The sequence below is a fragment of the Rosa chinensis genome, chromosome 2, assembly GCF_002994745.2.
Source record: "Rosa chinensis cultivar Old Blush chromosome 2, RchiOBHm-V2, whole genome shotgun sequence".
Taxonomy (NCBI): Eukaryota; Viridiplantae; Streptophyta; class Magnoliopsida; order Rosales; family Rosaceae; genus Rosa; species Rosa chinensis.
In genome coordinates, this window is record NC_037089.1 from 22,491,421 (window position 1) to 22,505,020 (window position 13,600).

The 13,600-nt window shown below is 36.4% G+C and overlaps 1 protein-coding gene and 1 long non-coding RNA gene across 7 annotated transcripts; both read left to right on the forward strand.

Annotated features, from left to right (window-relative positions):
• The first annotated feature begins 748 nt into the window (after positions 1-748).
• Positions 749-4,263, forward strand: LOC112183918. Its single transcript, XM_024322231.1, has 6 exons — positions 749-1,129; positions 1,325-2,095; positions 2,153-2,327; positions 2,771-3,478; positions 3,575-3,762; positions 3,823-4,263. The coding sequence occupies exons 1-6, from the start codon at positions 749-751 to the stop codon at positions 4,261-4,263; spliced, it is 2,664 nt and encodes an 887-aa protein (XP_024177999.1).
• A 648-nt stretch (positions 4,264-4,911) lies between these two features.
• Positions 4,912-12,424, forward strand: LOC112185898. Of its 6 annotated transcripts, none has more exons than XR_005806107.1 (12): positions 4,912-5,114; positions 5,308-5,613; positions 5,935-5,986; positions 6,218-7,972; positions 8,156-8,196; positions 8,311-8,444; positions 8,835-9,103; positions 9,343-9,550; positions 9,652-9,816; positions 10,086-10,202; positions 11,346-11,451; positions 12,066-12,424. It is a non-coding gene; the product is annotated as an uncharacterized LOC112185898 (long non-coding RNA). The 6 variants fall into 6 exon arrangements; XR_005806104.1 differs by having other exon boundaries at positions 6,218-6,263; positions 7,772-7,972; positions 9,343-9,816; XR_005806105.1 differs by having other exon boundaries at positions 5,308-5,402; positions 5,508-5,613; positions 9,343-9,816.
• Positions 12,425-13,600: the final 1,176 nt, after the last annotated feature.

Here is a 13,600-nt window from a genome sequence, read left to right on the forward strand (position 1 = left end):
TGCATTGATATGCATATCGGTTAGATTGATTTGATATACTTATCTGCATTAAAAGGTTTTTCAACATGCATATCAGATAGAGATATTGATTGCTTACAGTTAGAAAAGATTTGATTGCATATTAAAAACAGTTTTAAAACCTTTCCATATTTATCTTATTGGGTGTTAAGAAGAGATTTGATTAAGGGGGAGTCTTGCTCCTCTATATAAGGTTTTCAAACTGATTTATGAGAGTAGAGTTTTTTGGTATCAAAAGTTGTTTCCTTGTGTTGCAAATGTTTACACAAATCATTTTCTAAAAAACTCTCTTTGCATGTTATATGTTTCGGTTCCTTGCATACTCTATCACTTGCGTATTTCATTATCAAGATCAGTGAGATGTTAAGAAGAGGAAGATTGGAAGATAGGCTTATATTGATAGTGTAGTGATTAAGTAAGAAGTTAGATCAGTTATAAATCAAGTTAGCATTTGTTGCTAAGTGAAAGTGATTGTTGTGAACAACACTACTTGTATACTGTAAACTCATTTGACTTATAGTGGATTGATTTTCTCGTGTTGGCTACGTTACAAGCCACGCAGTGAAGTTTCCTCAGTGGAGAGGTTTACACTGCGTTAGCAAATTGTTGTGTTATCTTTGTGGTGCATATTTGATTATCAAAGTAGTTACATTTACCATTATGTTCTATCTGATATTTACAATTGGCATCAGAGCTGGTTCTAGACTTTTTCTAGTAGATCGCAAGGACGATGGAACAATCTCGAGATAGAGCTGCTGGTGGATCTGTTAACAGTCCTCCATGGTTTGATGGCGGCTGTGAAAAATATAATCAATGGAAAATATACATGAAATCATACATGTATGCACAAGATGAGCATGTATGGAATATAGTGGAAAATTGCTGGAAGACACCTACAGTTCCAGCTAAAGGTGAGGGTTTATCTGCTATTCTTCCTAAACCACGGAAGGATTGGACTGAAGAGGAAGTACGTGATCTTCAAGCTGACTTCAAAATAAAGAATAACATCTTTACTACTCTCTCTGAACGTGAAAAGCTGAGGATTAGTCATTGTGATACCGCAAAGCAAGCTTGGGATCTGCTACAGACTACATATGAAGGAAACAAAAAGGTACGTGCGCAAAAACTACAAGGTTTGATTTATGAATTTAAGACTATGACTATGGGAGATGATGAAACCGTAGATGACTTTCATGGTAGAATTTTAAAAATTACGGGTCAATGTCATAGTCTGGGTGCCCCTTTTGATGAAGATAAGGTTGTTAAGAAAATTCTTAGGGCCTTGCCCTAAAAGTTTCATTCGAAGGTCACGATTATTGAGGATTCTTTTGACATTGATGACTATCCACTAGATGAACTTATTGGAAATCTAAAAACTTATGAACTGAGGCTGAAACTTGAAAAGAAATCCAAAGGTATGGCCTTCAAGGCTGCAAAAGGGACAGAAGAGGAAGATGAATCACTTGATCTTGCTCTTCTGACTAAAGAGTTCAAAAAGTTCCTTAGAAATAAGTCCTCTTCTCGAAATTTCAATGCTCCCAAGAAAAACTTTGTTAGTAGTGCTAGCAATGATAACAATGTTAAGAGTGGGAAAGGAAATTTTAAAGGAAGTAATTCTGGAAAAATAAAATGCTATGAATGTGGTGGCTATGGCCATATTTCTACTGATTGTGGTAACAGGAAGCATGGAAATAGCAATAACAAATCTCTTCTCCCAACATGGAGTGATGATGAACATCAAGAGGTCGAAAATGTAGCTTTCGTGTCATCTCTCTCACACAAATCTGAAAGTGATGAAGGATTCTCAGATGACGAGACTACTGTCCGTTGCAAACAACTCTATAAATCATCAAAAGCCACATTGCTAAAAAATCCAAGTTTGGAAGATGAAGTTGTGATATTGAAGGCTGAGAAGGAGAAGTTGGAGCTTATGTGGAGGACTTCTCAAACCACATGGGAACAAGAAAGAAACAAGTTCACAGACGAGTTACATAACTCACCAAGCAACAAAAGTCCTCAGACTTGGAAGACTAAACGTGCTGAACTGAAGAACAAAGTCAAGATACTTGAACTTGAGGTAAAAGGACAACATGCCTTAAACTTAAACCTGTTAACTAAAAATGAATCATTGCAGGAAGAACTGAATTCCACTCAAGAGAAGTTCACAAAGTTTGAGATAAGCTCTGGAATTGCATCAAAGTTATTCAGTTCAGGAAAAGCCCATCATGATACATTCGGACTTGGATATTCTGGAGAAGGGTCCAAAAGTACATGTTTTATGAGAGAAACTAATCAAGTAGTAGAGAAAGGTAATTTAATCACTAAGGTCATCAAGAACACTACCACAAGACCTAGGACAAAAGTTGACAAGGAACCAAAACCTTTTCAGAATGTCACTCAGGTAAGGATGGATCAGGGAGCTCCAACTGATCAGAACAGGTACTCAACTTTTAGGTCTTTTATTCCTACATGTCATACTGTGGTAAATTGGGAAATATTAGACCTAGGTGTAATGAGAGACTTAGGTTGCCCTCATCTGGAGAAGAAAAGATATCAGTAGAGTCATTGCACTATGAACTCAAAGAACAAAAAGTCCTTATAAATAAACTGACTGATTTAATCACTAAGGCAAACAGGCACTCTGTAAATAAACTTGTCTGGATTAGAAAGGAAATGAATAATTGCTCTCCCAATCACATTGATTCATCTGATACCATTAATGCTAACTGTCTCTTGGCATGTGTAAGTACAGATATTTCTTCATCACATATTGAAGCAACCTGCCTGGTAGCACTTACTGCCTTGGCAGACAAACGAAAGGATTTCTGGTATGTTGATAGTGGTTGCTCCAGACACATGACTGGGGATAAAGCTTGGTTTACCTTGTTTCAAGATGAAAGCACTACTAGCTCAGTTACTTTTGGTGATGGGAGAAAAGCTAAAATTCTTGCACGAGGAACTGTCAATGCTCCTGGAATTCCTAATCTCAAAAATTTCTTGTATGTTGAAGGTTTAACTGCTAATCTGATAAGTGTCAGTCACTTGGCTGATGATTATGAGGATGTTTGGTTCAACAAGCAAAGATGTGTGGTCCTCGATAAAAATGGTGAAAATATTATTGGAGGTAAGAGATCATTAGATAATTGTTATCACATTCAAGCTAACGAATCTCTGAATGTACAAGCTTGCTTCTCTGTAAGATCTACTGAAGAGACCTTTGAAATATGGCACAGAAGATTGGGACATGTGAACTATCAGGATCTACTCAAACTATCCACCAAGCAGTGTATCAGGGGTCTACCAGCTCTAAGTGGTAGGACTGATAAGATATGTGGAGGATGCAAGACTAGAAAGCAAACCAAGTCTCCCCATCAGGCATTAAACTCTACAACTACCACAAGAGTGCTGGAACTGCTACATATGGATCTTATGGGACCAGCTCAAACAGAGAGCCTTGGAGGTAATAAATACATACTTATGATAGTTGATGACTTCTCCAGGTATACTTGGATTAATTTTCTAAAAGACAAAGTTAAAACTTTTGAATCTTTTAAAGGATTAAGCCAGAGAATGATAATTGAAAAACAGTCCACAAATATGTGCTTAGTAAGAGTGAGGTCTGATAATGGCGCTGAATTCAAAAATGCTACTTTTGCTAACTATTTCCATGAGTTAGGTGTTTCTCATGAATTTTCAGCTCCCATTACTCCACAGCAAAATGGAATAGTTGAGCGCAAAAATAGAGTATTGCTAGACATGGCAAGGGTAATGTTGCATTCTGCTGGTCTAAGCTCAAACTTCTAGGCTGAGGCTATTAGTACTGCATGTTACACCATCAATAGAGTCTTCTTGAGACCTGGAACTAAACAAACAGCTTATGAGCTGTGGAAGGGTAAGAAACCAAACATAGGTCACTTTCGTGTGTTTGGAAGCTCTTGCTATATCTTGAGAGATCGAGAGCAACTGGGCAAATTTGATGCACGAAGTGATGATGGTATTTTCCTTGGGTACTCTATTAATAGTCGAGCATATAGAGTTTATAACAAACGAACTAGGATTGTTATGGAATCTATTAACGTGTCTATTGATGATCATTACATTAGACAGGAGGAAGTTTTTGCAGAAACATCATCTTCTCCCAGTTTAGAGTCTGGAGACACATCAGTTACTGATGAAAAGGAAGAGAATGTTGACAGCATCTTCGAGCTAGCTCCTCAAATGAGAAGGGGGTTCAAGCAAGTCTAAAAGGATCACACTAGTCAAGATGTCATTAAAAAAAATTTCAGATGGCCTCAAAACTAGAAGCCAAGCTGCTTCACAGGTAAGTTTGGATGAGGTAAGTCAAGGCAACGCCTTATTGCTTTGTTTTATCACAGAAAATCCAATCACTATGAATCACTACAACAATTCAAGGCTTTTACTGCGTAAAATTTACGGCGTGCAATTTTTTGTGCCGTAAATGTTACTCTTTTACGGCGTGCAGTAAATAACCTGTCATTTACCATTTTACGGCATGCATATATAGTATGCCATTAATAACCCTATCAACTAGTCTTTTACGGCACGCAGAAATAACATGCCATAATTGTGTCATATCTTTTACGGCGCATATTTTAAGCACGCCGTAAAAACATACAAAAAAAAGTTTATTTACGGCTCGCAAAAAAGCATGCCGTAAAAACATCTCTAAAAATGCTTAATTATCGCTCGCAAAGAAGCATGCAGTAAATAATGATTTTTAAGGCGCAAAATTTTCACTGAAAGATTTGGTTTCCCTCTCAAGTTTCTCTTTCCTCTTTTCTCAACTATCCCGAAATTTACTTACTTTTTAGTTTTCTATTCCAAGAAAGTCATGCCCCTTGCAAACTCCTCACCAGTACGCAATCCCCCAAACCTAATAGTCAAAACCAGACCTTCCTGCGAGTTCTCCCCCGCAAGTTCTTCTTCCAGTCTAATCACCCAGTTTTCTTGCAAAAATCTCAACTCTTCCCCGCCCAAGTTCTTCTCTTGGGCTATCGGATTTCGCGACAGGGGTTGTGTGTTCAATCGAGGACGAATAGAGCATCTCATATTGTGATTTCTAATCATAAATTCAGGTATGGCCATATGATATTGTGGATTCATATGAATTTTGGTAAATTTGATTGGGTTTTTATCTCAAAAGTGAACCGAGTCTGTCTAAAATTTAGGATTTATAGCTGGGTATTTGGTTATCTAAGATGGGTGTCTGCTTGATATGTAATATCTGAAACTTTTGGTTTGATTGAATGTATTGAATTGGTTTGATAGATGCGACAGAGTTTCTAAACTTGGTAGATGACTCGGTTCAAGCATATCAAAGTCTTATGCACGATTTTGATGAGTTTCTGAAGAACTATGACAAGGTAGCTATACCTTCTAGCTAAAATCCCAGACACCCAAATCTAGCTATCTATGCCTTCTGTCTTCTCAAGTTCTCAGTGCAAATTTGTATTTATGATTGGCGGTAGCTCTAGACTCAAATCTATGCCCAGCCACCATTCCCTCAAACTTTAGCGAGAACCAACAAGCGTCGTCATCTCCACCCCTCTCTATTGTCTCGCACTGGTGAAATTGGTATCTCTCTTTCCTTCTATCTCTCATGGGTTTAATTTCGATGGCTCTTAATTAATGGTTTAGGTTTGACTCGAATGAATTTTGGGTATCATTTGGTTTAATTTTTTTTGTTGTGAATGCAATTTGCTTAGAGTTTGTCAGATTGCATTTGAATTTCAAGTACATTTCAAGATTTTGATTTTTCTTTATTGCAGTACCACACTATCTACTCTTTCTCAGCCTCACAAGCTTCTTTATGAAAGCTTCAATCTTTTGTGTGCCAAGCTTGTGTTTCATTGGTATGAGATCTGTTTGAAATTGTTCTTTTTGGCTTCATTGTAGGTAGAGTTGTTCAAGCGATGCCAATTGGAAGTACCATAAGTATTTTCTTGAGGTATATTAACACTCTTAGATTTAGATTTCTTAAAAGTTAATGTTACTCAAAACCAAATTTGATTAAAAGAATTAGAGCCTCGAGTTTTGTCGGGTGATTTAAGTTATGTATTGTTCTAATCCTTTACCATGTTAGTTCTGAGTTCTAACTCAAAATATTCTAGCTTAAAGTGTGTAGTTGTACACTTATTAAATATATTCTTTACTAATTGTTCTTTGTTCTCTTCTATAGTTTGCTGCAAAAACAGGAGTTTAAATGCTAAGAACATATTCTCTAGGTATGTTATTAAGCTTGATACACTCAATCCATATATAAAGTTAAAATTGAGGTAATATATTCAATTCCCATCTCCATCATTATTACAATCTATTCCACTTTAAATTTTCTCTGTGCCTCAGTAGAATATGATAGGTCAAGTATTATCTTGCAATTGGAGTTTTTCTTTGTTACCATCGGCATGGGTCCAATGTTTGGTTTATTAGCTAGATAAGTACTCCTCTAATTTCCTTGATGGTTGCTTTGGAAGATGATAAAAAACTTTTCAATTATATTGATATGTGTTGTTTAGTCATCCATGTTCAGGAAGACACTACTACAAAAATCGAAACACACAACACTCATCACACAACGGAACAAAAATCTGCTGTTGTGTGTTAACACAAACTCTATCATACAACGGTACAAATCTGTTTCTGTTGTGCGAATGCAAGCAAATTGAAAAAAAAAAAAATTTAGGAAGATATTGCACAACTGAGTTTAGAATTTTCTGTTGTGTAAATGTGAGGCCTAGAATGGAGGGAAATGAGCACATAATTCCCTCCCAAAACGAGCTCACCAAAATGGAATTTGAACTAGCACACAACAGTTTTTTGTTATCTGTTGTACAACGAATGTTGTATGAACTTTGAGAAATCCTACTTAGTACACCTAGTGTAAGATCCCCAAATTTGTACAACAGATTGTCATGGTTCTGTTGTCTGAGCATGGAAGCAAGTTGCACAGCGCGGCAAATTTTCAATTTGATGAAACCTATGTAGGCACAGGCGGCAAATTTTCCCTCCCAGCCTGCTTTGTTATCATGTACTCACACAACAGTGCTTTATTTATATGTTGTTGGAAAAACTTGAGACAAATTGAAGTTTCCCACCAAACAACTTAATTGAAACCTTTATCCCCATTTACTCCCACCAAATCCGATGACCACTATTACTCCTTCCAAAACAGCCCTATTTGCTCCCTCCAACCAGCAACCCATATACTTGAAATCAAAACCTAGCTAACCACTTACACCGTTTCGTTTCTCTTCAGCCTAGAAATCAAACCCATTTGCTGCGGATTTCTTGAAACCCTAGAAATCAAAATGGGAAGAATATATGCTCCGGCGAAGGTGGGTTTTGTTTTGGCTTCGTTTTAGTCAAACCCTATATTGGATTGGTTTGTGAGTACAATAGATTGGGGGTTCCAGTTTTCGCTTCCCACATGCCCAAGCGTGAGCGGCCATCAACAGATAGCCCGGACTCTCGACCAGATTGCTCTCTCTTGTGAACCCACTCTCTCAGTCCTCTCTCGTGAACCTCTCTCTCTCTCTCTCTCTCTCTCTCTCTCTCTCTCTCTCTCTCTCCCTTCCCTGACAAAATGTTTGTTTACAGAAATTGAAATGGGTTATGGGTTTGTCATTGCGAGTAATTGTGATTAGATTTAGGGTTCTGCATCTGCTTAGATTGGGGATTTGTTCTGCACTTGTGCATCTCTGTGATTGGGGCTTTGTCTTTACTTGAGATTTAGGGTTTGTTCTACATCCTCAATTACTCCAAATACTCAGCTGGGAACAACACTCCGGCCTCAGTCTATGATGCCCGTCGTTGACCTCAATATTTACTTCTACGACGAGCGCGAGATCGACAGCCTCAGGGCCTTGTTATTCGGCAGGGATGGCCCCATTGACTCCATGCCAACTCTTGCTTGAAAGGCCAGTGGGGCACTTAGGTAAGCATTTGTTATCTGCTAGTTCAATTGATGTAATTTTGAATAAGTTACTTTTGCAACTATGGAGGAATTGTTGTTTGTTTTTACTGTTAGTTCATTTGAGGATTGATTGGTGAAATTGAAATTTAGGTTTATTTGTAGAGATCCATTATTGAGAAGAGTGTTTGTATTTGGTTTATGCAGGTTTCAATTTGGCTTCCCTTGCCACCGTGGTAGTCCAGTTTGTAAGTACAGTTCAAACCTCATATGAACATTCTAAGTTAAAATGCCTCTCTGAACATTCTGGGACAACTTCTGTTGTATCTTTATACAGACTATAACTTCATAATTAACTGTAGTGGTCCTCAGGCTACGATATCCAATGGGACTGTGTATGAGAAGGAGATTGAGCCCCTTGGTCCAGCTACATATTATGTGACTGACACAAACAGATGGGGAGTTAGCAATGTCGATCTTAAAACACAGTTTGTAGGTAATAGTTCTTCATTTTTTTCCCTCCATAAGGAGGTTTAAATATATATATATATATACACACACACACACCATGTAATTTACATGAGCTAAGCTATCATGTACCATTTCAATAATATTAGTTGTCACTATGATAGCATAGTTTAATTTAAACCCTTAAGATTTTAATTAAACATTCTTAGTAATCAGACCAAGTTTCCTCATCAAGTTTGTGCATAGATGTCTTGACTGCCAAAATTGTCTAGTATAGAATAGAAAGTTCTATTTCACACTACCTTTGTCAAGATATTATCCACCTGTTGATCATCTGGCATCTTGTATGAAATGAAAATCTATCCTTGCTCAAGCTTTTACTTTTAACTTAATTCTTGTTAATCAATAATGCCAACAGCTGCATCATATTTGACTGGGACCAACATTCCAAAGTATATATACAATATCCACTTCATCTCCAATCGGAAATACTTCAAACCCTACGCTATTTCAGAGTGCAAGGATCTCTGCTTCATCACTCAGATACTATGGCTTGGGTCTTGAGAATGGAAACTATACCGTGAAGCTTGAATTTGCAGAACAAGCTATCCTAGATACCCTTAAAAGAAAAAGTCTTGGAAGACGTGTGTTTGATATATATATATATATATATATATATATATCCAGGTTTGTACCATCTCAAATTATTGTTATTATTATTTTAATAAAACCATGCTCTAGGAAAGATGCACTTTAAAATCTAATGGATATTGAGAATCACTGAATGAAAAGAATATCGATCAGCAGCAAGATCTTATTTCTGGTCTCGTCTATTACCTTTAACCATCACATATATCTTATATTGCCCAAAATGTCATATTTATCACCAGCAATATCTTATATGTTCCTCATCTATCTGTTTTCAGGATGTTCTTGTTGTTAAAGATTTTGATATACGGAAGGAGACAAATAAAGACATCTTTGCTAGCTATTGAAAAGGTATACAAGGCTCAAGTGGTTTCAGAGAATTACCTTGAAATCCATTTCTTCTGGGCTGGAAAGGGGACTTGCTGTATACCAAAGGAGGGTACTTATGGACCTCTTGTTTCAGCCATCAGTGCTACACCTAGTAAAGTAAATGAAAATTATAGTCGGACCAGTATATTAGTTTATGATCGATGCTTTCTTTCACACTGTACTCCATGTTGTTGACTAAAGAGCTTTAATTTCTATAGAATTCAAACCTACTGTCAGCAACAAGCTGCCAAGTAGTAAGAAGAATAGGACTGGGCTTATTGTGGGAATTGTTGTTGGTTGTGGAGTTTTAATTCTGGTGGTGCTGCTTTTATATACTGTTCAAGGAAGAAAGAGGCACAACACTGATGATGACTATGATGAAGGTAAACTATTTACAAAAGTTTGACTTCTCAAAAGACAAAATAATTATATATTGTATTAGCTAATAGCTATAAGTGGAATCTTCTACTTTTGTTGTTTTATTTCTGTAAACTAGGATATTTTATTTAACTTGAAAGAAAGCAAATTGATTGTGAGAAAAACATAGATGCATACTTTGTACTTAAGCAAAAAAAAAAAAAAAAAAAAAAGAATGCAATTTGATTGAGAGAGAAACATGCTAACAGACATATTCATTGTCAAAAATTTGCAGAGCTGTTGGGAATAGATCTTGGACCTCTCACTTTCAGTTTTTCTGAACTGAAGGCAGCTACAAATGACTTTAGTAGATAATAAGCTTGGAGAGGGAGGATTTGGGCCTGTCTTCAAAGTAAGTTACTATGCTGATTAAGGATTTTCGATTTTTCATGATGTGTCTACTTACATTTGAATGCTTTAATGTTTACTGCTTGATGCAAGAATATTGTATATCTACTTCATATGCATGAGTGTAAACCTTGACATCTTGAAACACCAGATTCTTTGTTTCCTTCTTTTTTCCTAATAAACTTTCTAAAATTTTTTCTTCATGTCCCTTATAAAATATGTTGCTCTTGTATTCATGAAATGGCAACAGTACGCACCTTACCGATCATGAGGTTTGACTTATAATTGGTAGGATGCCAAGCACTTCCATTTGTGAAAATTAGGATGATATGAGAAAAAGCATTATCCTTAAAACAGTTGAAGAGCATAAAGCACATGCATCTCTTGATTTATCTGAAATTTTGAAATCAAAGAGTGTTTGAATTAGGATCAATGAAGTACGAACTCCATCTGGAATGGTATTTAGATGCTTGAAGCTCTATTATGTAAAGTTTGACATATGTTCAGATATGGGACAGCTGTGGGGATGGGGATATGGAGGAGAAGGGCAGCTTGGTCTGGGCTCACGGATGCATATGGTGTCCTCCCCTCATCCTATACCTTGTATCAAGTCCTCTTCTTATGGCCTTGTATCAAGTCCTCTTCTTATGGGATCATGAATTTTCATTTTACAGATTTTAAATGCATCATTGAAGGTTTTAGCAAGTCAACACCTTTCTCTATACTAATACAAATCATTAGTAGTAGGTCGTGTATTAGCAGTTTCCCTTCTTGTTCTAAGCTTTCATCAATGATTGTAGTGAACTAGTGATGAACAAAAGAAGATAATTTTTGTTCTTTATTCTTAGGCATAGGAACTTGTCTTGGAAAAAAAAAGTTTATTTTTATTTAGTTTTTCTCTAGTCAGTGAGCAGGTTGTTAAGCTTCAGGTCTGAAGATGCTCAGACTTTGACATTACAAACCTTAAGGTTTCTCTGACCTATATGTAGCCAATAAACTTATATAGAGTTTGATGTAGACTAACTGGTCTTTGAGGTAGGATTAGATCTTTGTTTGAAATGCACATTTACCCTCATGATCTTGTCTTTCATGTATTTACATTTCCTAAATTTTCTGAAGTTTTATATGTTCTAGTTTATCTGGACAGGTCTCATACTAGCAGTCTCGTGAATGCCTTCAGAAGCAACTTGAAGGATGTTGGTTTGATCATATCCCAGAGGTCATGAGAAATGAATGGGCAGGCTGTAAAGCAGGTACTTTTGTCATATCTCAGTTATTTAGATATGGATGCATCATTTGTTTCTTTTGGGGATAGTGTTGGTATCATTGTCTCTTAAATTTTTCTAACAGTTTATCTATTAATCCTCTGTGTGCAAGCGTATGTTAAGAACTTCTTGTTTCCACACTCTTTCTTCTTGTCTCAAGTATGAATCTTAACTTAGGTTTCTTGTTACTTTTTTTTTTCTGGTGAACTAATTGCTTCAGTAGTTATCTTATATTGATATTTGTTTTGGATATCAAAAGAATTATTAGCTTGTATGATATCTATTTGTTTCATGGATTCTTTTAAGAAAGAGTTGAATCGATTTGATTGAAAGCGTCTATTAGTTGGAATTTGCATGAATAGAATGATGAAGCATATGGAATTGCATTAATATAGGACTAACAGAATTTGATCAAGCCCTTGGTGATGCGTTTTCTGTTACACATTTATATAGGACTAAAGGATATGAGGTATTGAAACCAATTAAGAATCTGATACTTCGTTGGATTTTTTAGAGAAACAAAAAATGAAGGATTTTCCTGGGACTTTGACTAGGCTTCTTCTAAGGATTTCACAATGCGTCTTTGCTAATACTTTATGCAGAAATATGATGCTGAAACAGCAGCAAAGGCAGCTGCTGCAACTGTCTTTGGCATCCAAGTTGGGTGTGGATTCAGGCCTAAGATTCCATGTAGGAGATGAATCTAGAACTAATACTGCACTAGATAATGAACTTTTCCATCAGAATCCTCAAGCATATGCTGCAAAAGATGGAAATTGGATTGCTCGTATTGCAACATTGCTTATGGGTGAGGATCGAACACAATCTTGTATAGCTTATGAAATTGGAAGGCTTAGTTCAATGAAATGTTTAAATGCTTATAAAATTGTATATAGTGAATCGATTGGAGTTTGTTTTGATGTATCAAAGTTACTTTTAGCATTAATATAAAATTATTGATCATTGGTAATAATCTCTAGCATTGATTTTGTATGATTTCACCTAGCATTGATCTCATACAACACAATACAAAATAATGTATTGTATGACTGTAAACGATTTCAAAATTAAGGCTTCTCCTACAACAGTAATTGACTATTACTCAATATGATTACAATATTCACACCACAGCTAACCAAATATAGTGGTTGTGTGAACTAACAACCAACAACAAAAGAAAACAAAGTTCTGTTGTGTGAGATTCGTAACACACAACAGAAATGAAATCATCTCTGTTGTCTGAGTAATCAACAGACAAGGGAGATAATTTCACTTCAGTTGTGTGTTGCATATCTCAGACAACAAAGAATGAGTAATATCTGTTGTGTGTTGCATATCTCAGACAACAAAGAATGAGTAATATATGTTGTGGGTTATGAACCTCAGACAACAAAGAATGAATTATATCTGTTGTGTGTTATGAATCTCAGACAACGGCAAATTCCTTCTTCTGTTGTCTGAATGTGTCGACACATCCCCGCGCATGTCATGGCAGGCACATGCCTGTGCAGAATTCACATAACGGAAACAGGTATTCTGTTGAGCAAAGTATTGTCACACAACGGTGAAATCACCGTTGTGTGATTTTTCAATCACACAACACTCGTTTAGACCACAGTGAGGCTGGTCATCACACAACACAAAATGTCTGTCGTCTGATTAACTTATTGTAGTAGTGAGACATACACTAAAGGGGCAGGCAATGGGATCCTCTATATGCTCTTTGCTCTCCAGGGTAAGATTTATGTTTTTGTATTTCTACAACAATCATGTAGTTATATTTTTCAACCCCTTATGTTTCCTACACTTTTTTGACACGTACTGGGTAGCACTAACAACCAAAGTATGTCTTTGGTGGGTATTATCTTTTCAAAAGAATGTACCTAATAGTTTAAAACTTCATATTTATATTAGAAGGTGCAGGGGGTGAATGGTTTGGTTTCGAAATGTGATGCCCCGGAAATTGGTATTTATTTTCCGAGGATTTTCCGGAATTTAAATTGTGGGTATCGGACGGTTTCGTGGCTCGTGGACGGAGCGGAAGTGTTTCGGACGAATTTTTATTCGTAAAGTGTGGAATTAGGGGGGTTTCAAGGTTGACTTTTGATACGTTGAGATTCTCCGAAAACTTCCTTCA